Source organism: Schistocerca americana, chromosome 3 (assembly GCF_021461395.2).
Source record: "Schistocerca americana isolate TAMUIC-IGC-003095 chromosome 3, iqSchAmer2.1, whole genome shotgun sequence".
NCBI classification, from domain to species: Eukaryota; Metazoa; Arthropoda; class Insecta; order Orthoptera; family Acrididae; genus Schistocerca; species Schistocerca americana.
In genome coordinates this window covers 687,915,172-687,939,981 of record NC_060121.1, presented here as the reverse complement: position 1 = coordinate 687,939,981, position 24,810 = coordinate 687,915,172, and the positions used below count along the sequence as shown (strand labels likewise).

The 24,810-nt window shown below is 37.5% G+C and overlaps 1 protein-coding gene across 3 annotated transcripts in view; it reads left to right on the top strand.

Annotated features, from left to right (window-relative positions):
- The window catches only part of LOC124606676 (cholinephosphotransferase 1), a 179,663-nt gene that overhangs the window by 77,020 nt on the left and 77,833 nt on the right, over positions 1-24,810 (top strand). For all 3 annotated transcript variants that reach the window (XM_047138692.1, XM_047138691.1, XM_047138690.1), the window contains one exon: positions 10,179-10,337. In XM_047138692.1, the coding sequence (XP_046994648.1) occupies positions 10,179-10,337 (159 nt within the window). The remainder of the gene's footprint in view (positions 1-10,178; positions 10,338-24,810) is intronic.

The following is a 24,810-nucleotide window of genomic DNA, read 5'->3' as shown; positions in this document are numbered from 1 at the left end:
GTCCTGGGAGTTAACTATTTGCAATGTTGACACAAACAGTACTAGGTGTAGCTAAAGAGATTACTCCCTGCTCATATAAGGCCTTCTTATGACACCAGAGTAGCTGGAACAGCTAATTTTGTTTAATAGAGGGATTGTCATGTTAGAAGTTTTGCTATTGTGTTACTTGCTTTGTTGTAGCAAACACAAAGTCTGTATAGTAGACTGTATTACTTCAGATATTGGGAGAATTGAAGTGGGGTAGTTTGACATTCCGTGCTATGTCACAAAGTATCTTGCAACAATATTGAAAGTATAGATTTCTTGTCACCTCACAGAGAAGGCATTTACTCACAGAAAGGCACAATAAAAAAGAATGCTAGAAATGTTCAAATGTTCAGCTTCAGCTTTAGACTTTAGACTACAACTGTCATCAGCTGTGTGTGTGTGTGTGTGTGTGTGTGTGTGTGTGTGTGTGTGTGGACGTAATCCTAAAGTAAAGCTGAACATTTCTAGCATTATTTTTCATTGTACCTGTCTGTGACTTCACACCTCCTTGTGTGTGCGGTGAGTAACAATCTGTCCTTTCAGTATTGTTATTCCCCCATTGTTTGACAAAGTAACTGCATTTAATTAAATTTTTCCCTAGTAGTTAGATTGATATTTATGTCACAAAGACAGTAATTAGGTATCATTATAAAGATGAAATAGCAGTGAATTTTACCTATCTTTTGGTGCTGCATGAAATAGAACATGAGTACTGAAATTATGCTTTAAAAAAAAAAAAAACAAAAAACAAAAAAAAAGCATGTTGGTATTTCTTATATTTAATGCCATGGAATAACACAGGATAACTAATGCTGCATTACTTTTTAATGTTCCTACAAGTCAGAATTGCAAATGATAGAATATGTGAGGTTCCGCTGAAAGTTTCTATGTGGTGGCTTTAGTTAAATTTATTCCAGTAAGTTAAGTTTAATGTTGAAATACCTCTTACTCTAGAGGAGATGAAATTTTGTTAGTTTGTGGGATTTATGTGAAATGACTGAACTCAATACAATGCAGCTATGTTTTGTTCCTCTGCTGGAGTGAAGCTATGATGTGAGATTTTTGGGCCCTTAAATGTTTTGTTATTAATAGACATTATCACAACAATAACTTGTAGGTTAGGGATATATTGTACTAATAGTATTCAGTCTTGAGTACTTTTCTTTTATAATTATTGTCCTGCGACTTTAGGAGCTACAACTTCATTCTTCCAGGACTTAATAGACATAACGTGTGTTACAATTGCTTCAGGTTTTTCCTAACAGAACAGAATGATACAGCTACTAGCTTTGCAAGAAAAACGGCCACAAGTGAGATTAATAATGAAAATCAAGTATTGTGTAACATATTACCTGTGTTTGACTGCATAAAGTATATCATCTGCATTACTGAAAAACTTCCACATAGGCACTTACATTTCAGCAATAGTGATAAATGCCTCTACATCCGTACATTTGTCCTCTAGCCATCCCTGCTTAGCCATTTTGCACTTCCTGTTGATCATGTTTTTGAGACGTTTGTATTTGTTTTTGCTTGCTTCATTTACAGCATTTTTATATTTCCTCCTTTCAGCAATTAAATTCAATTTCTCTTCTGTTACCCAAGGATTTCTACTAGCAAAAATCTTTTTACTTGATCCTCTGCTGCCTTCACTATATCATCTCTCAAAGCTGTCCATTCTTCTTCTACTATATTCCCCCCCCCCCTCCCCCCCCCCCCCCCCCCCCACACACACACACACACACACACACACACACAATTCTCTTCAATCGTTCTCTGATGTTCTCTCTGAAGCACTGTACAACCTCTGGTTCTTTCACTTTATCGAGTTCCCATTTCCTTAAATCCCTATCTTTTGCAGTTTCTTCAGGTTTAGTCTACTGTTCAGGATCAATAAATCACATATGTAACAGCTGAGATAGTTTGGTCTTGTGATGTTGTTGCTTATGTACATAAAGTTTGTTGTAACTGTGAGTAAGAACTTGTGTTACTTTATTGTTTGTGTAATAGCTTATTTTAATGCCAAATCTTTTGAAAAGTTTAGCAGTTCTGTTAAAAGTTCTGAAATATTTTGTGGTTTATTGTCCTTTGGTAACAAGTGTGTTGGTTCATTTCTGTTTACTTTCTTTTCTATGTTATTATGGAGAGGATGTAACAGTGAAACAAAGACTGTGGTTTATTGGCAGAACACTTAAAAAATGCAGCAGTTATACTAAAGAGACTGCCTACTCTACTCTTGCCCATATGTTTTTTTGCGCAGTCGGGTAGCTGCATCAGATAGGATTGAAGGAGGGTGTTGAAAAAGTCCAAAGAATGGCAGCTCATTTGGTATTATTGTGAAGTAGGGGATTGTGTGTCATGTGGATGCAATAGGCAAATTGGGATGACAAGCATTAAAACAAAGACACATTTTTGCTGCAGCAGGATCTTCTCATGAAATTTCAATCACAAACTTTCTCCTACAAGTGTGAAAATATTTTGTTGGTGCCCACCTACATAGGGAGAAATGATCATCATAATAAAAATAAGAATCAGAGCTCACATGGAGAGATTTTAAGTGTTCGTTTTTCCTGCATGCTGTTGAAGATTGGAATGGTAGAGAATTTTGTTGAAGGTTGTTCAACAAACCCTCTGCCAGGCTCTTTAATTGTGAATTGCAGAGTAATCATGTCGATGTAGGTGATTGCAGATGCTACTTATCCATTATTAGCAGCATTTTGTTCGATTATTATCGCCAAGATCATGGTGAGCCATTGAGAAGCTCACTGCCCTGTGCTGCTAGTTTTTGTGTAGTGGGATGGAGGAAGTTGTTGTATATTGTTAAATAGTTCTAGATGCAGGTGTTTTCTTTCTGTGTATGATTTACGTGTGTGTTTTTGTGTGTGTGTGTGTGTGTGTGTGTGTGTGTGTGTGTGTGTGTGTGTGTGTCAGACAACAACTGCAACTACGCATATTTGCACATAAGATCAAATATGAACATCACTAATGATAAAGTGACAAAGAAATGAAAAAAATAGAAGAAATCCATCTCAAAAATCTGTTGAAGCTTGAAAAACCACCCTCATTTAAGTTTGTCTCCAGCCATCAATACAACAGTCATTGACTTTGAGAAGAATGAAAGCTGTTTGAGAAAGGCCTCAATCAAAATATAAGGCACAAGTTAGACCAAAAAACAAGCTGCAAAATTTGGAGTAAAAACTCCACAAAATGGATAATAGTGACTCACAAGGCCAACTTAGCTCTGAAAAAAGCACTGGAAGAAGACCAAAGGCAACAGTGTGTCACATCTAGAGAGTAATGTTGTTATGTTGTTGTGGTCTTCAGTCCAGAGACTGATTTGATGCAGCTCTCCATGCTACTCTATCCTGTGCAAGGACCGTCATCTCCTAGTACCTACTGCAACCTACAGCCTTCTGAATCTGCTTAGTGTATTCATCTCTTGGTCTCCCGCTACGATTTTTACCCTCCACGCTGCCCTCCAATACTAAATTGGTGATCCCTTGATGCCTCAGAATATGCCCTACCAATCGATCCCTTCTTCTAGTCAAGTTGTACCACAAATTTCTCTTCTCTCCAATTGTATTCAAATGTGATCTACCCATCTAATCTTCAGCATTCTTCTGTAGCGCCACTTTTGGAAAGCTTCTATTCTCTTCTTGTCTAAACTATTTATCGTCCATGTTTCACTTCCATGCATGGCCACACTCCATACAAATACTTTCAGAAATGACTTCCTGACACTTAAAACTATACTCGATGTTCACAAATTTCTCTTCTTCAGACACGCTTTCCTTGCCATTGCCAGTCTACATTTTATATCCTCTCTACTTCGATCATGATCAGTTATTTTGCTCCCCAAATAAGAAAACCCATTTACTACTTTAAACGTCTCATTTCTTAATCTAATTCCTGCAGCATCACCCGATTTAATTTGACTACATTCCATTATTCTGGTTTTGCGTTTGTTGATGTTCATCTTATATCCTCCTTTCAAGACAAGGTCCATTCCGCTCAGCTGCTCTTCCAGGTCCTATGGTGTCTCTGACAGAATTACAATGTCATCAGCGAACCTCAAAGTTTTTATTTCTTCTCCATGGATTTTAATGCCAACTCCAAATTTTTCTTTTGTTTACTTTACTGCTTGCTCAATATACAGATTGAATAACATCGGGAATAGGCTACAACTCTGTCTCACTCAACCACTGCTTCTCTTTTGTGCCCCTCGACTCTTATAACTGTCCTCTGGTTTCTGTACAAATTGTAAATAGCCTTTCGCACCCTGTATTTTACCCCTGCCACCTTCAGAATTTGAAAGAGAGTATTGCAGTCAACTTTGTCAAAAGCTTTTTCTAAGTCTACAAATGCTAGAAACGAAGATTTGCCTTTCCTTAATCTATTTTCTAAGATAAGTTGTAGGTTCAGTATTGCCTCACGTGTTCCAGCATTTCTACGGAATCCAAACTGATCTCCCCCGAGGTCGGCTTCTACCAGTTTTTTCATTCGTCTGTAAAGAATTCATGTTAGTATTTTGCAGCCATGGCTTATTATACTGATAGTTTGGTAATTTTCACATCTGTCAACATCTGCTTTCTTTGGGATTGGAATTATTATATTCTTCTTGAAGTCTGATGATATTTCGCCTGTCTCATACATCTTGCTCACTAGACGGTAGAGTTTTGTTAGGCCTGGCTCTTCCAAGGCTGTCAGTAGCCCCAATGGAAAGTTGTCTACTACCGGGGCCTTGTTTTGACTTAGGTCTTTCAGTGCTCTGTCAAACTCTTCACACAGTATCATACCTCCTATTTCATCTTCGTCTACATTCTCTTCCATTTCTATAATATTGTCCTCAAGAACATTGCCCTTGTATAGACCCTCTATATAGAGAGTAATACCAGTCAAAAATTGAAACAAAATAGGGGCATAGCTGTTAACGCCAATAAAGACTATGTCACTGTTATAATGAAGGTAGGTGACTATGTACAAAAAAACACAAGCCATTTTTTCCTCGAAAAAAAATCATCTGGAAAATTAAGAAAGATTCCTCACAAAAATAGGGCAATGAATCAGTGAAGAACGGCAGTTTCCTGTTCACTGAGCAAGAATCTATGAACATAATCATGCTGAATCCACAAGTACCAGTTTTAAGAGCCCAACTGATAGTGCATAAAGATGATATCTCCATTAGATTAGTTATAAATTGTAGAAATAGCCCAGCATTCCAGTTATCAGGAACCTGTTAAACATCCTAAAGAAGGCATAGTACACCAGTGAAAGCAGCAGCCCTGTAAAGAACAACAGAGAATTTACTCAGCCATTTGAGGACTTTCAGGTACCCAGTAGAGCTACACTAACATCCTTTGATATTGTAAATTTGTATGTCAGTGTCCCAGTTAAGCCAAAATTAGAAATCATTAACAAAAATTTAAATAATTTAAGCCTCAGAAGTAAAGAGTTTATGGACCTCATAGAACTTGTGTCGAAACATAATTGAAGACAGGAAATGGGAAATGCAGGAAGTCTCAAAATTTGATACTTTCGTTTCTTTCCCCTGCCTCAAAATACCTTCACTGTACATAACAGTGAGTAAGTTCCTTTGTTCGTAACATGAGGAATGCTGAACCTGGTCACCATGTCTGGTTGCAGTGGTACAGATTATAACTTTTTCTCACTTCCATTGTCTACAAGCAAAAGCAGTAGTATTTTTATTTCATTTATTTTTGAGATGAATCTTTTATGTCCAGTGCTTAATGATGGAAAGAAAAGATTAAAAACATAAAGAAGAATACTCAGTTTGGAATTAAAGGAAAGATGCATCAAAGAAAAAAGGGACAGCTGTTCCTCAGAAATAACCACCACATTGTGATAAGATGAAATCATTAGAATTTAACAGCGTATTGCGCAGTGAATAAAATAAAATGTTTTGTAATTTCGGAGACAAAACTGCACGACCTTACTGTCCTAAGAAATGTTCCTCGCATTCCATTGGCCAACAAATTAAGTGCAGCAAAAAGGAAGACCTATTAGCCATGGTTGAAATTCTTGAAATGAAACAGAGAATTTTGTTTTTTGTTGTGTCATTCACATCAATACTGTATTCTCATTAGTACTCAGAAATGAGTGAGGTGATGCTGTGCACATTCCATGGAAATGAAGCATCACACTTATATCTTTACCTAAATTTCTGTTTTTACATGTTCTTTTAGCTGTAGACTTACTAACTTCTGTAACATCTGTTAGGCATTATAAATTATGTGAAACGGTCAAAATTTGCATTCCCTTAAATAAAATGATCTCATAAATCCTCCAACAATCCAAGGGGTGGAAATGGCACTCAGAGAGATGAAAAATTATAAGGCATGCAGAGAAGACCAAGTTTTTGCAGAAATGTGGAAATATACCAGTGATACAGTTGAAAGACCCTTACACACAGTCCTAACAAAAATCTGGATAACAGAAAAGTTTCCCGAACATTGGACCACAGCCATAATCCACCCACTCCACAAAAAAAGGAGATAAAAGCAACCCAGATAATTACAGATGTATCTCTCTCTTAGACTGCACATACAAGATTTTCTCCAAAATTCTATACGAGAGGATCAAAGAGCAACTAGAGGAAGAATTAGGTGAATACCAAGGAGGCTTCAGACCTTGGAGAAGCTGTGCAGAACAGATCATCACTTTAAAATTAACCATAGCATATTACAAGAAACTAAATAAACTCTTGTAATAACCTTTGTGAACTTGAAAAAAAGCATGTGACTGTATCCATAGCCCTTCAATGTTAAAAATATTAAGAAATTTTGGGCTGCATACAAAACTAATCAAATTGATACAACTCACCTTAACCAACATTGTATCAAAAGTCAAGTTCAGGGGGCAACTCTCTGAGCCATTCATCATAAAAACAGGTTTAAGACAAGGAAATTGCTTGGCACCTCTACTGTTCAACTGTGCTTTATAATACATAATGAGGGAATGGTACAAGACTAACCCAAAGAACATCCAAATTGGAAGATCCAAAGACAACATAAGTTTCAATTGTCTAGTATTTGCTGATGACCTTACTCTCTTGTCCAACAGTACTCAAGAAACCAAACAAGAAGTTATCTCACTACAGGAAGTAGCACAGAAAATTGGCCTTGCAATATCCTTTGAAAAAACAATCATCATGTTAACTAGCCCACCGCTCATAAACAAAATTGCCATTGGAAACCAAGAAATCAATATTGTAGATAAATTTAAATATCTGGAAGAAATCATAACATACAACCTCAGTGAAAAGCCAGCATGGCATAACAGAATAAACAAATTGACTAGAGCACAATATATCACCAAGAACACTTACAACTAAAAGAGCCTGTCAACAGCAACAAAATTAAAATACTACAAAACAGTCAATCAACCAGAAATAATGTACGCAAGTGAAACCGTCTTCAAAACAATTGCCACTGCACAAATAGACAAAATACTCAAAACAGAGAGAAGAATCATCAGAACGTGCATCAACAAATCTTACCAGAAAGATAGACACTGGGGAGTAGCTACAAATGAAACAGTCTACAAGGAAATAGAATCAGTAATGAGTACAATCAGGAAGAAACATATTTCATTTTTCAGACATCTAATCAGAACACCAGAGAACAGGATCATCAGGAGAATAATAGAAAAATTGTTGAATAGTAACTGCAACATTAAGTGGATAATAGAAATCAAGGAAGATATGGATGAGCTACAGATTACATTGGAAGACCTAAGAAACAAAACTGACAAATTCAGTTAACTCACAGACACACAAACCAGACTGCAAACAAGAGTCAACAAACAGATAATAGGAAGGGTGATTTCTGATGAAGAAAGAAGGATGAGATCTGAGAGAATGAAGAAGTACTGGGCTGACAGGAAACTGAAAAATTCTTTGTATAAAGTTGGCTAGAGTGGTCCAGTGAAGGCCATAAAATGTAAATAATAATAATAATAATAGTAATAAATGATTTGTAATTTAAATCTGCCATGGTTTTTCTGTGTTATTACATTTTGACGTATAACCGTTTCAGCATGTTCCGTTTCCAGTCCACTGTTATTTTCAGTTTTATGAACAACCACATTGTGTAGCTGTGGGGTCATTTAGAAAACCTGACTCTTTGTTCAAATCATGTATTAGTTAGCCGAATAATTTATTTTTGATATGTAGATGACATCATCATACTTTCCCAGGGCAATAAAAATGAAGTAGAATAATTATGTAACCCTTTCTGTCAGCTCCAGGGATGGTACGATATGAACACAAATGAAATTAAATTTTATTAATTGGTGTTCAGTTTTATTAATGTACTTTTAGAGGTAATGATGCATAAATGGGGTTCATAACTTGGTAACATCTTTTAGTATAGTCTTCAGAAACTTATTTTTTCCACTTACAGAGACATTTAAGTATGTTTAGCCATGGTAAACTGTATCTTTTTAAATGAGTAGTAAAAGTTGTAATATAACCCTTGAAGAAAACTTTACTGCAAATCAAAAACATAGCAACCATTTGAGTTAAAATTCAAATAGTGTACATAATATTGTTTCTCAGAACATTCATCATGTTCTTTGGAACAAATTCACACTTCTGTTTACTTCATGTGCATCTCTTACAGTTGTTGCAGGTTATTATTATTTGGTCCACTTTGTTATACTTTTCTGCTTTTGACCAGCTTTCACTAGTACACAAATAACATCTACCTGTAGCTCCATAAGTTTCCGTAGCACCGAAGTTCAGCTTGATTTTCTGTCCAAGAATACCCCTTTCATAGTTAAAACAATTGTTGCTATGCACACAGACACATTTGATGTCTAGATGCTTTATATTACCACAGCACTATTATTAATTGAATAAGACATTCGTTGTGCAAAGTTGCATTTACAACTGGGAGAATGTAATGATCACCTCAATTAGACAAATTTTTGGATTACGTTTAACTAAAAAATTTAAAACATATATAGAATCATGTAGAATAATTCATTAAAAATTAAAATTCTTCATTTTAGAATGTAAAGAATGCGATTAGATTATAGTATGTATAGAATGTGGGCTTAAAGTTGGTATTGCCAGGGTTAATTCCACTTTTGACTGTTTTCTCGTAAAACTTGACAACTTTGTTGTTCTGATCATGTTAGGTAAAAAATTGAAGCAGATGTAACACTCATTATCTCCATGCAGTCCTTGGAAAATGGACTTGTAACTCCGAAATGCATTAACAACAAGTATAAAATAAAAATATTTTGACAGGAGGCCGAATATTATTAATAAAATATATCCTTCCAAACCAAACCAAATCAAATTTAGTTGTGATAGGACCATGCATGCTTGATGCTTTAGTTGTAAATGTGGTTGTGCATGATATGCTTGGGACATATAAAGTATGTCTTCCCATTTTCAGCCAGTACAGAAAATTCATTCAATTATAGACAGCATTGTAGAATTTAATGTTTGTGACTTACTTCCCCCCTCCAAAGTAACAATAAGACACGACTAAACCCAGCTTTGGTTACAGCCACTAATGGAATATGCTTCTGCTTTTCATGCAAGTTGGTGCTTCTTTCTATATGCTTTTCACTGGTTAAGAAGTAGGAAGATTCATTTTGCTAACAATTGAAATATAACAAACTTGTTAGATAATTGATTCTCTTTTTTTAATTAGTATACTGGATTAAATGTTCCTTACATGAAAAAAAATCAATTTATTTTTTGTTTAACCAGTATAGTAATCATTGCAGTTCCATTTTTACGGTAATTGTAACGTTACCAATGTAGTGTTTCCAACACTTGTGTACATGATATATTGGTTCCCTTCACTTGCAATAAGAAACTAAATCAAAATATAAGGGGACAAATAACATTTTTTCTTAATGTCTTGTACGTATACCATTAAAAGTAATGTGTTTGGAACTGTTTACAATTGAACAAGTAATGCAAATTTTCACTTCATAAAAAGATATTTTTCTTCCAATTTCACTTGCAAAATATTAATAAGTAGACATAATCTGTTCATTTTCCCATTATGTAGAGCATAGACTATCAGTTATAATTATGTAGTCTCAGAGTTTTTAAACCTTTGTGGATTGTGTGATACTTCCAGCTAACAATCTTAATTCTACTCTTTATACAGGGCACAAGTGTACTATCACCAGTCATACCTTTTAGCCTTGTAATTCTACCTGCATATATCATATACAGGAAGAGTGCAGAAAATGTATATGAGCAACATCCAGCACTATATATACTTGCATTTGGTATGGTGGCAGCGAAAGTGACAAACAGATTAGTGGTAAGTTATTTAATTTTCTCTTTTTAACATAATTATGTTATGTTCTGCATTTCTGAAAGTCTCTCTCTCTCTCTCTCTCTCTCTCTCTCTCTCTCTCTCTCTCTTAATTACCCAGGTACCTAGGGGGTGGGGGGCACTCTTCAACTTAACCCAATTTGGTAATAGTCCCAGACTAATAAAAATAATAATGAATTGATTGAATAATGGATTTCAGATCAGGTGGGGTAGTAGACTAGGCTTGACCCAATCATTTCTTGAGGCACAAAGGATTTCTCTTTTCTTTCTGATAGTGTGCCTCCATTAAGAATAATGTACCTGGTTCTTTTAATCAGGAAGCGATTAGTCTAATTACACCTGTGTTATCGTACTCTGTTAATATGTATTTTGTTCACTACAAAATGATGCAGAACTATACCAAAGATTCCGTGGAAGAAAAACAAAGCAAAGGAAAAAAACATGGACATGGACTCTTAGCACAAAATCTGTTCCTTGATTCCACAACATGTGGTTAGATAGTCACTGGGTAAGTGTCTTGGTGCAAAATCAAAGGTCAAAGATTGAATCATCACTTGGTTTTAGGATTATGTATCACTTATTGATTCTTTCACTTCTGGCAGTGATTTGCTAATATGAAAAATGCTAAGTTGCCCAGTGGTCAGAGTCCACATTAAAGTGTAGGTCTCCTCATAACTGCCTGTGCAAGTCTGTTCAAAGGTTAGAGGAAGACGAGGACATGCCACTTCCAAAAGGACCATGCCTAGTAAAGCATTGTGGTATTCAAACCAACTTTTGAGTTGAGGACATCTTTATTACCTAATAATACAAAAGAATTTACACTGGTGAGAGAGTTCCATAATTCTACATATCTGTGCCATCACTCTTCTCATTAAGTCTATAAAGACATAAATATTTTACGAATCACATGATTCTTGGAGACCTACAATAGTGTCGTTAGATGGTGGGCTGCCTACTTTACTCATGCCTGTATATATTTTCATTTCTGTACTGAACTGAAGAAGTTTGCAAATAGGAGATTTTGCTCACTTGTACTTTCTCCAGCATACCTGCTCTCAGAGACAGTGTGCTCAAGTGTGACTTGCAGGGCAAGTAAACTTCTGTTGAGTGGGGCAACAGGGGTGGACAAAACTGCAAGTTCTGGCTCACTTGATGCTCTGTTTGTGACTGTAACTTTGCATCTGTTATTATATGTGACATCTAAATTTCAGGTTTCTCTTCCATGATATCTCCTCTTTTCAGGCACTACAGCTAATGAAGGTCTTGGATCGTGTCAGTCAACTGTCTCCTCCATTCATCTCTTGACTTCATCAGCATTATCTAGCTCCACACTCCTGATCTTCTGAGATGTGTGTCTGCATCATCCAGCCATCAAGATCTTGGTCTCACACTGAGCAGCTACTCCCTGGCTTTGCAAATAGCACTTTCTTTGGTACTCGCAGTTTTTCCGTTCCCTGGACATGTCCCAACCACGGTAACCTTTATGCCTGTACATCTACATTATTAGTCGATTCTTATAGATTTCGTACAGTTCTGAATTGGTCATAATTCTCCAAGCACCATTATTACATACTGCCCCTTATATCTTCCACAGTACTTTGCATTCCCATGCATCCAAAGCATTTCTAACTCTTTGTGTTACTGTCCACATTTCATGACAATACATAACTACAGGTTTTATAATCATTTTGTAAACTTTCATCTTCAACTGCCTTGAAATGTTGCAGGACTGCAGGAATTTAAGGAAGCTGTAATAGTAGTTGTTAGCTGCAGCTGTTCTTGCATTTATATCCGTTGGTACCATACTGTCGTCCCTAACCATTCCACCCAAGTACTTAAACTGATTTACTCTTTCATACCTTTCAAACCTCTCAACACATCTCCACCTTGTTTTGTTTCTGGTGTTCAGTTTTTTTTTAATTCCCCCTCTTTCTTACACATGATGAGGCCAAGTGCAGCCACTTCATGTTCCAGACCTACACAGTTTTACAGCAGATATTGTCTATTCCTTCTGAGCATGGGTGTGTTGTCCAATAAAGAATCTTCTTGGTTAAGTCTTTGAAAGAACAGAAAATTATTGGAACGTTTTCTATTAGCTTTTATTTTGCAGTTGGCATTGCTTAAGTCATTTTAACAAGTTTTTAGCATTATATTATAGTGTAGTACTGTATTGGAGCTGAATAAATCGCTTCAAAAATGTCATACAGTTTTGTTGACATCTGCAACTCCCACAATGTTGGAAAGGCTTTTCCTAGCGACACTGTCGTACGCTGCTTTTCGAAGTCCACATATAGTTGATGTACCATTATTTAAATTTGTGACACTTTTCCATTAACAATATAAGGGATAACATCTGATATGTTCTTGCTCCTTTCTTCCTGAAATCACACTGGTATTCCGCAACCATGGCTTCTGCATAAGGTCATAATTTCTTGTTCAGTATCCTAGCAAGAATTTTGCAGGCAGCAATTGTCAATGCTATACCTATATGGCTATTGCAGTTTGTTTTATCACCCTTCTTATGTATTGGTATAGTAATGGTTATGTTCCAGTTTGTTGTCATTTTTTCACTTTTCCATATTTTCTGAACTAGTCCTCCTATTTTCTTTAATAACTTATACCACCATACTTGAATATTTCACTTGGTACCTTGTCTTCCCTCCCCACCCCATTCTGTAGTTTTTTTGTTTTCTTAACAGCTCCAGTCACTTCTCATGATGATGTCACTTCTTCTCCATCCTCATTGCTATCTGCTTATTGCTATCTCTTTCTCGCATCCGTCGGCCGTCGTATTTTAATATATTATTATTATTATTATTATGTTGATTGTTGCCGACTTACATGGTGAGCCTTAATAAAAATGATGTTTCATTTTATTTTGATTTACAATTAAATGCTTTTGTGAAGTTCTCCTTTTTAACAATATTAATGTTCAGTATAAATTATTTTTTACGTTAATGAACATTAGACTCACTGAATCTTAAAACATGAACATATAAGTTGAACAATGGAATAAACTTTTCATATTAATTTCCTCGGCTAGTCAGTTCACTTTAAAGCAAAAAATCTTTAGTTATTAATTACAATTGCAGCCCACACACGTGCGAGAGTATTCCTTCTTACCTCCATTAACCATTGCATGGTAGTCGGAGTCCTGGCTCTGGCTCTCGGCTGTTGTACTGAAAATAAGAATCTTAAAGCTACGTATTTTCTGCAGCGTCGGGCGGCTGTGGAGAAAAATGTATATTATGTTACTGGTGGGCGAGTTTTTCACTTCCGCTAAATTTTAGAAGTTAATATCGCCACGTAATGGCGTTGTTGGCTGCATCGGCCGCTGCGATTGTTGCACTGTAAATTGCTCAAATGCAGGTTAATTCAAGGAAGGCGGACATGAAATCAGGATCACCTCTTACAAATTAAAAGTGAACAATAATATTAAATCAGTATATTATCTGCTTAATTAGTACAAATATGCTTACATTTGCCAGCACTCGCAAGATGTCCGTCTACACACAACCAAGACAAGAGAAGAAGTGAAGACGAGTAAAAAAATTAACAAAAGAGTGTATCTTGTCGTCTCTTTAGATCATTTTGTTATATTTCTTTGCTCTCGAAACTTACACAGAGAAATTATTATTTTATGGTTACATGATAAAATATATATTATTCAATTTTTAAATGTCTTGTCTTTATAAATACTGTTTTTTAAGTCTTTATGTATTATTTCACTGGGGACGCTATATCTTCTTCAAATTCCTGAACTACCCTAGGTTTCAGTTCGTTCTTGAAAATATTTTCCCATCTTCCTATAATTCTGGTTTCATCTCTGATCAGCTTTCCATCTTTATCCCTGCATGTTGTTGTCTGAAGCTGCCATCCTTATTTTCTCTTTTTTATTTCTTTAAACATTATTATAATATCCTTTTCATATCTGGATTTCTCAGTGCCTTTCATTCTGTTTGTCTCCATTTCTCTCGTTTCCTTCTGCAAGTAATTTTTGCTTAAATCTCTTTTTGTCATAATTGTGTCTGGCAGCTCAAGTTCTTGCTGGAGCATTTTTTTTTCCTCGTTTTCCTTATACTGTTCCATTCCTCAGTAGCCTTCTCACAGTCATTGTCATACCATTCACCTCATTTAACTCTGTTTCTCAGTTCCAGCTTGGATTCCAGCGTCTGTCATATTGTCTGTTCCGTTAATTTCCATTGCACTTTGAGGATAGCTTCCTCCTCAATGACAGTTGATCTCATCCCTTTATCGATTTCTCTTTGGAATTTTTCTTGTTCCCTCTCTCTGGTGACAATTGCTTTCACATTACTTCCTATCCCTTTCTGTGTGGTTATAGATTTTCTTGATATCCTCTGTCTATACTTGACCAACACCGTGCAGTTGTCTGAAGCAACATCTGCACCCCCTCTAACCATAACATCATTGAATAAGTGCATGATGTATCTGATTAATTGTATCCCCATCCAGAGATTTCCATGGCCCTTTATTATTGATGTTCTAGTGTGGGCAAATAGTACCTTTTATAGTGAGTTTTCTGTTTACGGAAAAATCATCCAGCAACAATTTGTTGTCATTCCACTCTTAATGGAGACTGTAATTTTCTGCATTTTGTCTAAACATGTTTTCCCTTTCATCCTTGGCATTCACTTTTCACTCTAGCATCATATGTACATTGAAGGTGTCCATAAAAGGTCTATAATTCTTTATATCTACGCTTTTCGTTCTTCTTAAAGCCTATAAAGACATGCATATTTTGCAAATCACATGATTCTCAGAGACTAAAATAATGTTGCTAGAAGATTGGCATTTTCCCATTCAGACTGCGTTTGCTGTCTACATTATTGATGCCTGTATGTATTTTCATTTCTCTGCTGAGCCGAAGAGCTTTGCAAATAGATTTTGCTCACTCATACTACCCCAAGTGTCCCCACTCTTGGTCACAGTGTCTTCAAGTTTGAATATTTGGGACAAGTAAACTTCTGTTGAGCAGAGCAACCTGCAGTGAACCAGACTGTAAGTTCTAGCACAATCTGTGCTCTAGTTGTGACCGTAACTCTCCATCTGTTGTTCTGTGTGACACCTGAGTTTCAACTTTCTCTTTTGTGATATGGAGACAACTTTTTTCTGCACTCATATTATCTAGAGTTAACAGACAGCAGTATAAAAGCTGTACAACACAACTAAATGCATGAGACACAGAAATTTTTGTTTTTGGAATGAGGGGCAATTTGCATTAGCTTTGCACACACCATGTGTTAGAGAAAATTATGAACCACACTATTTGTTACAATGACTTTTCAGATTTTGCACCTGCAGCTAAAGAAGTGAAATAATCAGATAGCACTAACATTCCAAAACTACTGTTGCATCTCTGAATAGCTCCAAAAGTATCAAGAGTCATATTGTAACTGTGAAGTTTTTGAGTGGTGCCCTTCTCAGCATGGATTTCTATAAGTTATTGTACTGCGTAACTACAGACTCTATCATAGTAATGAAATTGTTCCACCTAGTCTCACTTTCTTGCTTCAAGCTTGCCTATAACAAATTCACATAATCAACTGTCTTCATGGTACAAGCAGCACCTGTGTTAACATAAACCATGGGAAAAATCCCTTAAAGCATCATTTTTCAGATAATTGTTGTAAAAAAACTGTTTGATGGCCCATCAGCGACTAGATCATTAGAAGTGGAGCACAAGCTCAGATTGGGGCGGGAAATCGTCAGTGTCCTGACATTTTCCTTAAGAGATTTATGGAAACCTTGATAAACTTAAATCAGGATAACTGGGTGGATTTGAACCAGTATCTTCCTGAATGCAATTCGAGTGTCCCCACTGCGTTATCTCCCTTGGTATTTGACATTGTAGTGTCCTTGGTTAAGGAATTACATAAGTTCTCAGACCGCACCTTCCTCTTCTATTTCAGCATCCTAGTGGTATCTGTTTGTATGTACTGTAAGTTGTGATGTAGTTTTGCAGGGTTCAATGTTAATTATATTTCCTCAATGTTCACTTACGTATTCCCTAGCATTCATTATCTCAGCATGTAGAACTAGCTTTACTAATGATGCAAGAAGGTTTCTGTTTTTAAATTGCTCCTGCAGCAGATTTGCTGACTTGCGTAAGAAAATGAAATGCCTACAGCTGTTATTACGATCTTATTTATTGTGTGGCTACCAGTTATGGCACTTCAATGCGCCATTTTCAGGCTTTAGTTGATGCTGAAGGGGTTATCACAATTCATAGACACAATGCATCAGTGGCCAGTGTAACAGGTTTACGCAGACTATCAGTAACTGTGATGTCATCACTCAAACCGTCAACTGTCAACTTGGTCTGAAATATCGAGTGACTAGAATGAAACACTAATTTATTTGAGAGAGGCATGCTTTTGAACTTCCAGAATACTTGTTTGATAATGCAACTATGTGCAGGGTAGCTGCAAAACAGACTTGCGGAGGGCACACTTAGTTTTTGGAAGAAATGAAGGAAGAATAAAAGCAAGAGATGAAGAGTGGGGAATTTAGAACAATTGTTAGGTGATTGGAAGCCAAAGAGTTAACTTCTGCTTTCTAGTCAATTACTAGTGACTATTGTTGTGATGCAAAGCTTGAGTTGCTGATCTTGCCTATAAATGTAGGGCCATTCTTGTTGAAGAGCAGTACCAGATACTTAGTGGTACTAGAATTTCATCCTTCCAGATTGCCATTAACGGGCACCTTAATCACATCCGTAGGGTTTATGATTTTTTTACTGTGAATAGGTCATCTGAGGACCAAATTCCAATTTCAATACTGTGTTCTTTTCTTTTTTTCCTTTGCTTTCATATGTTCACTATGTTTCTCCTTTTTGTCTTCAGACCATTTTGAACCAATTTTTTTAGCTACCCTGCCTTGGAATCCTTCCATTTTAATTTTTGATTGGATGATGATGACGATGACGACGACGACGACAACGATGAGAGAAGGGAGAGGGTGAAACCTGGCACCAGCACATAGCTTACTCCTCGCAAATAGCTTAATGTCCCCATCCGACGGATGGGTCACCAACAGCTGTGTTACATGCCCTCACTTAATGAGACACTGAGGAGAGGTTTGGTATTTAAACCAGGACATTGGTACAAAGTAATGTGATCAGGAACTTTACACCACAACCTCTCCTCCCCTTACTGGCCATATATTGTCAGTGAAAATTAATTTCACCACCTGTATTGAAACCGGCTTACCCGTGTCGAGCACCACCACACAAGCGTGTGTTAGTGACCTCAGTCACGGATGTGGGTTGCAGAATATGTTATGTGTTAAAAATCACCCACTATAAGCTCTGAAAAACCAGCATGCTGTAATAGAGATTAGATATCTGCACTTTATATGTGCATGTTATGTGCCATGTAAGTTGCCAATATTTCCATATTGGATTTTGTGTACCGAATAGAAATACCCGAGGATGTGGTAGATGTGGTTACCTCATATATGTGTGTTTATCGCCGTTCAGTTGAAGAATATTTTAAGAAACATTCTCTTCTGTGGGCGTAGCTACTGGTAAGAGCCTCCTATGGTACTACACCTACAGAAAAGTTTCTCAGTTTAGCCCCAAGTCCATAGGAAGTTAATATAGGTGACATTCATTGCAACTGGTCATACCTTCTCATTTGAGACTGTGTAAGTTAACTCTTTCCTGGATTATCATAATAAATCAGCGTGTGCTACTCATTTTCTGCTAATCTCTTGCTTATTTTCGCCGTGAAAACTTCTTGTAGCACATTGGGTTCTGTAGAATACGCAAGCAGGTGACCTGTGGTTATAAGTAAAAGTGTGGGTAGCTAATCTATTTCAAATACGTCCCAGGATGCCATTGCGTTAAGTTTATTAGTGAGGACCATTAAACAGTTAAGGTTAAATAGTCTGGAGCAATGCAGCTCAAAAGTTAATGAAATTCGAGAATGTGGTAAAACTATCACAGAAGAATGGACTCGGGTTACATTGTGCCACTGACTGACTAGGTTGGCGGGCAGCCACAATCTCTTGCATACTTCTTAAAATTTCGTTCTATTTGTATGTCATTGGTAACTTAACAATATTCATTTATTTACAATTTTAACTTGTTTACTGCATGTTGGTATTGTCATATTAAAACTCTGATGACTCTTTCGCTCTACCGAGTATTTCCTGTGGTGAAAGTGGACTTTTTGATTATTACCGTAAAGATGACTTGAAACTTCCTGGCAGATTAAAACTGTGTGCCGGACCGAGACTCGAACTCGGGATCTTTGCCTTTCGCGGGAAAGTGCTTTACCATCTGAGTTACCCAAGCACGACTCAAGACCTGCCCTCACAGCTTCATTTCTGGCAGTACCTTGTCTCCTAACTTCCAAACTTCACAGAAGCTCCTCTGCGAAGTGGCAGAATTGAAACTGTGAGGGCAGGTCGTGAGCCGTGCTTGGGTAGCTCAGATGGTGGAGCACTTGCACGCGAAAGGCAAAGATCCCGAGTTCGAGTCTCAGTCCTGCACACAGTTTTAATCTGCCAGGAAATTTCATACCAGCACACACTCTGCTGCAGAATGAAAATTTCATTCTGGATAAAGATAACATGTTAAGTTGCAGGCAGGCTCAATAACGAGACACACACACATTAGCTTTCAGCCAAAGCCTTTGTCAGTAAAGGAAACACACACATTTTCATTCAAACAAGCAAGCAGAGCTCTTGCTTACGTGGCCGCCATCTCCGGCAGCTTGGACCAGAATGAGATTGTCACATAGAATAGAAGTAGCAATATGGAGGGGACGGGAAAGGGGAAGGGATAGCCGGGTGGGGGAATGCTGTCTGGCTGAGTCAGTATGTTACTGTAAGTTAGGGCTGGGATATTTTTTAGGAGCAGATAATTACAAGAGTAATGTGCTGCGAATACATCATTTAGCTACAATATAGCAGGTCAGCAACTGGAAGCAGTTAATTCCATAAATTATCCGGGAGTACGCATTAGGGGTGATTTAAAATGGAATGATCATATAAAGTTGACCGTTGGTAAAGCAGATGCCAGACTGAGATTCATTGGAAGAATCTTAAGGAAATGCAATCCGAAAACAAAAGAAGTAGGTTACAGTACGCTTGTTCGCCCACTGCTTGAATACTGCTCAGCAGTGTGGGATCCGTACCAGATAGGGTTGATAGAAGTGATGGAGAAGATCCAACGGAGAGCAGCGCACTTTGTCACAGGATCATTTAGTAATCGCGAAAGCGTTACGGAGATGATAGATAAACTCCAGTGGAAGACTCTGCAAGAGAGACGCTCAGTAGCTCGGTATGGGCTTTTGTTAAAGTTACGAGAACATACCTTCACCGAATAGTCAAGCAGTATATTGCTCCCTCCTACGTATATCTCGCGAAGAGACCATGAGGATAAAATCAGAGAGATTAGAGCCCACACAGAAGCATACCGACAATCCTTCTTTCCATGAACAATACGAGACTGGAATAGAAGAGAGAACCGATAGAGGTACTCAAGGTACCCTCCGCCACACACCATCAGGTGGCTTGCGGAGTATGGATGTAGATGTAGATGTAGAATGTGTTGCAAAGGTAACTCCCATCCGCACGGTTCAGAAAAGCTGTTGGTGGAGGGGAGGATCCAGTTGGCTCTAGTAGTGAAACAGCCATTGACAACAAGCATGTTATGTTCATGTACATGTTGTACCACAGGGTTGTCTACTTTGTTCTTGGCCACATATTGGTGGTCGCTGTTCATCACTGGTGGACAGCTGGTTGGTAGTCATAGCAATATAAAAGTCTGTGTAGTGATTGCAGTAGAGCTGGTATATGACGTTTCTGCTTTCACAGGTGGCCCAGCCCCTGATGGGACAGGCTGAGCCTGTGACAGGACTGGAGTAGGAAGTGTGGGATGGGTGGACTGGGCAGGTCTTGCAACTGTGGCTTGCACAAGGACATGATCCCTGTGGCAAGGGGTTGGGGTTGGGAGTGACAGAGGGATGGATTAGGATGTTGTGGAGATTGAGTGGGCAACAGAGCACCACTTTAGAAGGGGTGGGAAGTACCTTGGGTAGGATGTCCCTCATTTCAGGACATGATGATAGGTAATCAGATTGCAGTGCAACCCATATTTTATGTTTTCGTACGGTCCAGACTTGAAAAATGCAAAATTGAGGAAAATGCAGAATTGAGGAAAAACCCCAAAACATGAATAAAACCACATGTAATTGTCGTACATGATTAAAAATCGCAATCCTCTCCAACACTTTGTATAAAATCTAAGTGAAGCAGATTAAATGTACAAGACAATGTTCATACAACAATTTGTGGTAATGAATTTCATCAGTTCTTAAAAAACCACAGATGTGTAACAGAAAGTAAAAACCCATCAAAATATTGAAATTGATACCTGGGTACAAGGTAATCAAGCGGTTTTCTGACATCCTATGACTACAAATTATACATTAAAATCACATGTTTGAGAGAGATCATCCTTTATGCTCATCCAGAAAAAAGCAAAAATTGATGAACATATTGAATTAAACCGAAAACATCACTGCAGATAAGTGGTTAACCCATAAGCATAAATGCGGCTATCTTCTTTGTGACGTGCTTTGTCACCATTGCTGTTATTGTTTGATGCTTCTCTTATGAGCTGCAGTTCATATGCTTGCCACCGTGAAAGTGTTATTTTGCACTTTGAGAGAAAGAGAGATGTGAAAAAATAAGTTTACTTCCCTAACTGATGTTACAAGCTTCAAAGAAGCCGGGCCGGCTCAGTGAAGTTCTGTACACTGTGTAAAACATAAATTTGAAAGAAATGCCCCTCTGTCACTGCTGCCAATCTTTACAATCTACAGAGTGTGGTGTGTGTGGTGCAAAGTATATAGATGAGTAGTGTATGTAGTTGTTGAAACTGTATCTTGTCAGATTTGAACATGAAAGTCTTTAAAATGTGCTATCGCAAAATCCTTGTTCTATTTCTGTGTGGTATCTCTGTCATAGCACATGATCTGCACGAAAAGCATATTTTCAGCACTTCACAAAATGCTTTCACCTCTACCTGCACTCCCATCCCTGAAGGACTACTCTCCACACATCCAGTAGATGAGCTCATTTTGTGTGTGTGTTAGAGTGGTATGGTGGCTGCACTTGCTATTGGGTGACTTAACAAGCCACCAGTCAATAAGAGTTTAGTAGCCGGAAATGGGTCTCATCTCTCAATTATGGCTGAGCATATTCTTTGAAACACAGTGATTGAATTTAAAAAGTTGATGATTTATAGTGTTGCTGAATATAGTACATTGGAAATACATGCAAAAAATGAGACTGAATTATAAGTGGTACAAGAAAAGGCGGTGGCTGGGCCTCTTCATAACATAATAGTTCAGTCCGGAACACTTCACATCAACTGTCTTCTTTTTCCTTTACCACTGCAATCTAACAGTAGTTGTATCATAATTGCATGGTGAATGTAAATGCTGCAAGGTGTGTTGACGACACTGATTGTGGACTACGTCAGCGTTGCCCCTTCACACAAGCCCTCTCCACAATGGTCTAAAATATTCCCTTAATTCTGCCACCACCCATGGTGTGAACCATAAGTCTTTTGAGCCATTTATAATTTGTTCACTCACATCAAATGTCAATAGGAAGAAAACGGGACAAAGTCTTGTGATGCGTCGAGTAAGAACTTAGAATCGATGTAAACCTTACTAGGAAGGAATGTAAAATTAGGGAATTTTTACCATTGAATTTATGGGTTTTTCACAGGGGCTACAAATTTAAGGTGTAGAATCGTGAGAAACGTGAAATCAGAAAACGTAAAATTGTAGTTCCACTGCAATGATTTCTTAGCACTGGGGTGTACATTACGGCACATGTTGTGAAAAGAATGCCTGGTGCCACATGCTGTACCTCAGCATGCCCCCAACTGTACTCATCACATTCCTCCATTTTAATCTTTTGTTCCATTTTCATTTCCTTAAAATTCTAATTACCCTCCCAATAAATTCTTAATGGTTCCTTTTTATTTGTTTGCACTTTTAACATCCTCTCTGCCCTCTTTGACTTTTGAGAATTCTGTAACTTATTGTCCTTTTGCCTTCATCTTCCATAGAATCAGTTGTGTTTCTGCTTTGCAAAGCAGATACATGCATGTCTGAAATGTGCCAGTGAGTGCCTCACGTTCATCTGGTGCTGTCATTTCATTGTTTGTTTAAATAGTTCAGCTTGTAGTTTTTCATTTTTGTCGTTTTTAGTGTTTATTTGTTTCTGTTTTGCTTCGAATAAAGTCCAGTGCAACAAGTAGTGCCAACCCAACATTCAAAGTGAAATGGAGAAAAGAAATGTGTGCTGCATAGCCAGGCCAACAATTACCTATTGCTCATGTTAATAAGAGGATTGCAGCTGCATTGAAAAGCAAGCAAGCAAGAACACTGTTGTATTGATAGGGAAAGAAAAGTGCAGTATAGATTGTGGCAAGAGTGGCATAACTAGGCTGCATACACATCAGGGAAGAAGTGGTCAAAGAAGCAAGTGACAGCTTTGGATGATTTCGAGAAAGACACTAATCGTCATCATCATCATCATATGTAGATACTAGAAGAACCTCCTACGCTAAATTACTCACATCACTCCAGAAAGACAATCTTGTTAAATGAAGCAAATTTTTGTTGCACATGGCATTAAAAGAAAAAGGCTTAATCTATACAATGTTTAACAGACATAGAATATAAACAGAAAGCACAGATGTTGTTGCATAGCAGTGTGTAGATTTCTGAGCAGGATTACGGCTGTGGTATTTGCAGATACATTCTATCTAAATGAAACATGGATTGATGCTAACCATCCATTACGTAGGGGCTGGATTGACAAAATGCTGAAGGAGACAATGACAAGACCTTTTGGAAAAGGAAAGTGAATTATTAAGCAGCTACATCAGATGGTTTTGTGCCAAACTGCTTGTTAATGTTTCATTTTAACAAGATAGGTTATTACTAAGAAGAGACGCACAATGTAGCTTTTCAAAAGTGGTTTGAGGCATCACTCATGACGAATCTGACGAGTCCATCAGTGATTGTTATGGATAATGCTCCATATAATTTCATTGTTACAATACGACACCAAGTACGGCAATAAAAAAAAGACTATATTATTCTGATACAATAAAAAGTGGATTTCAGAGAAAATTTGAACAAATATTGGCACAAAAGAAACCACAATTTCAGACATATGTAATTGAGGAGATTGCTAAAAGGCATGAGCATGAAATTATTTAGCTTCCTCCATACCATTGTCATTTCAGTGCCGTTGGAGGGATAAGGGCACAAATAACAAATTACTTTGCTGCAAAGAATTCACCATTTCTCAAGTTGAAAATCTCTTTGTAACAGTTGTCAGTCAAGTGACAAGCGAGAACTGGACAAAAATTGTGATTAGAACTGCATTTGTCATCAGTGAGGCAGCCAAAAATGATGGTATTGTGTAATAATGCATCGAAAATTTAATTATACTTTGGGGGCAAGCAGTGATAGTTCAAGCAATGCTGAAGAAGACTATTCTAAAACTGATTCTGACAGTAATTTGAGTCATGTTTCCCCATCAGTGTATTTACCACACATTCGGAATGTAAGATGGGAGCATGCCATCGACCTTTCGATATCATCAAATTGTATCTTCTTGAGATTACAGCTGTTAACATACTGATAAATTATTCTGTAACTTGTTGTAGAACTAATTAATAGTGCTGGTATTTAACAACAAGGGCAAAATGCGAATGTTGGGCAATTTGCAGGCATAGTTTTCGTTTCTATTGTGAAGTTCCACTAATAACTTAATGATGTATATGTGCAGACTGAAACAATGACTGAAAATTTGTACCAAGGCCAGTATTCAAATGTGGGTGTTATGCTCACTAGGCAGCTGCTCTAACGACTTCACCACCCTGGCACAGTGGCATGGCACAGCTGCATAGACTACTCTAGCACACCCCCATCCTAATCCTAATTCCCATTTGTGCCTCAGCCCACTTTGTATTCCCACTAAACTCGAACCACATTGCAGAGGCTCTCCAACAATGTTGAAATAGCACCTGAGCATCAAACAAAATGGGGAATCTTACCTGAAACCCAGGTGTAAGTACTTTAATCAAATGGAACTTTATGGTTCCAAAGATCTGTTTTCAAGTCTTGTACACCTATGGTGTATATATGCAGACTGAAGTGATGACTGACAGTTTGTACCAAGGCTGGGTCTTCTGCTCCTGAATGGAGATTATATTGAAAAGTAGGGTTTTGTAGCCAAAAGATAGAGGAATAATATGGCGTAGTGAAGTCCCAATAAAACAAACCTGCGTAGAGGGGAAGAAAATGTGTTACATTATTTATTGAATGCACCTAGTATATGCATAACATTCGAAGGCCGCTGTAACTTTATTTTATTTTAGTATTGAACCCCCCCCCCT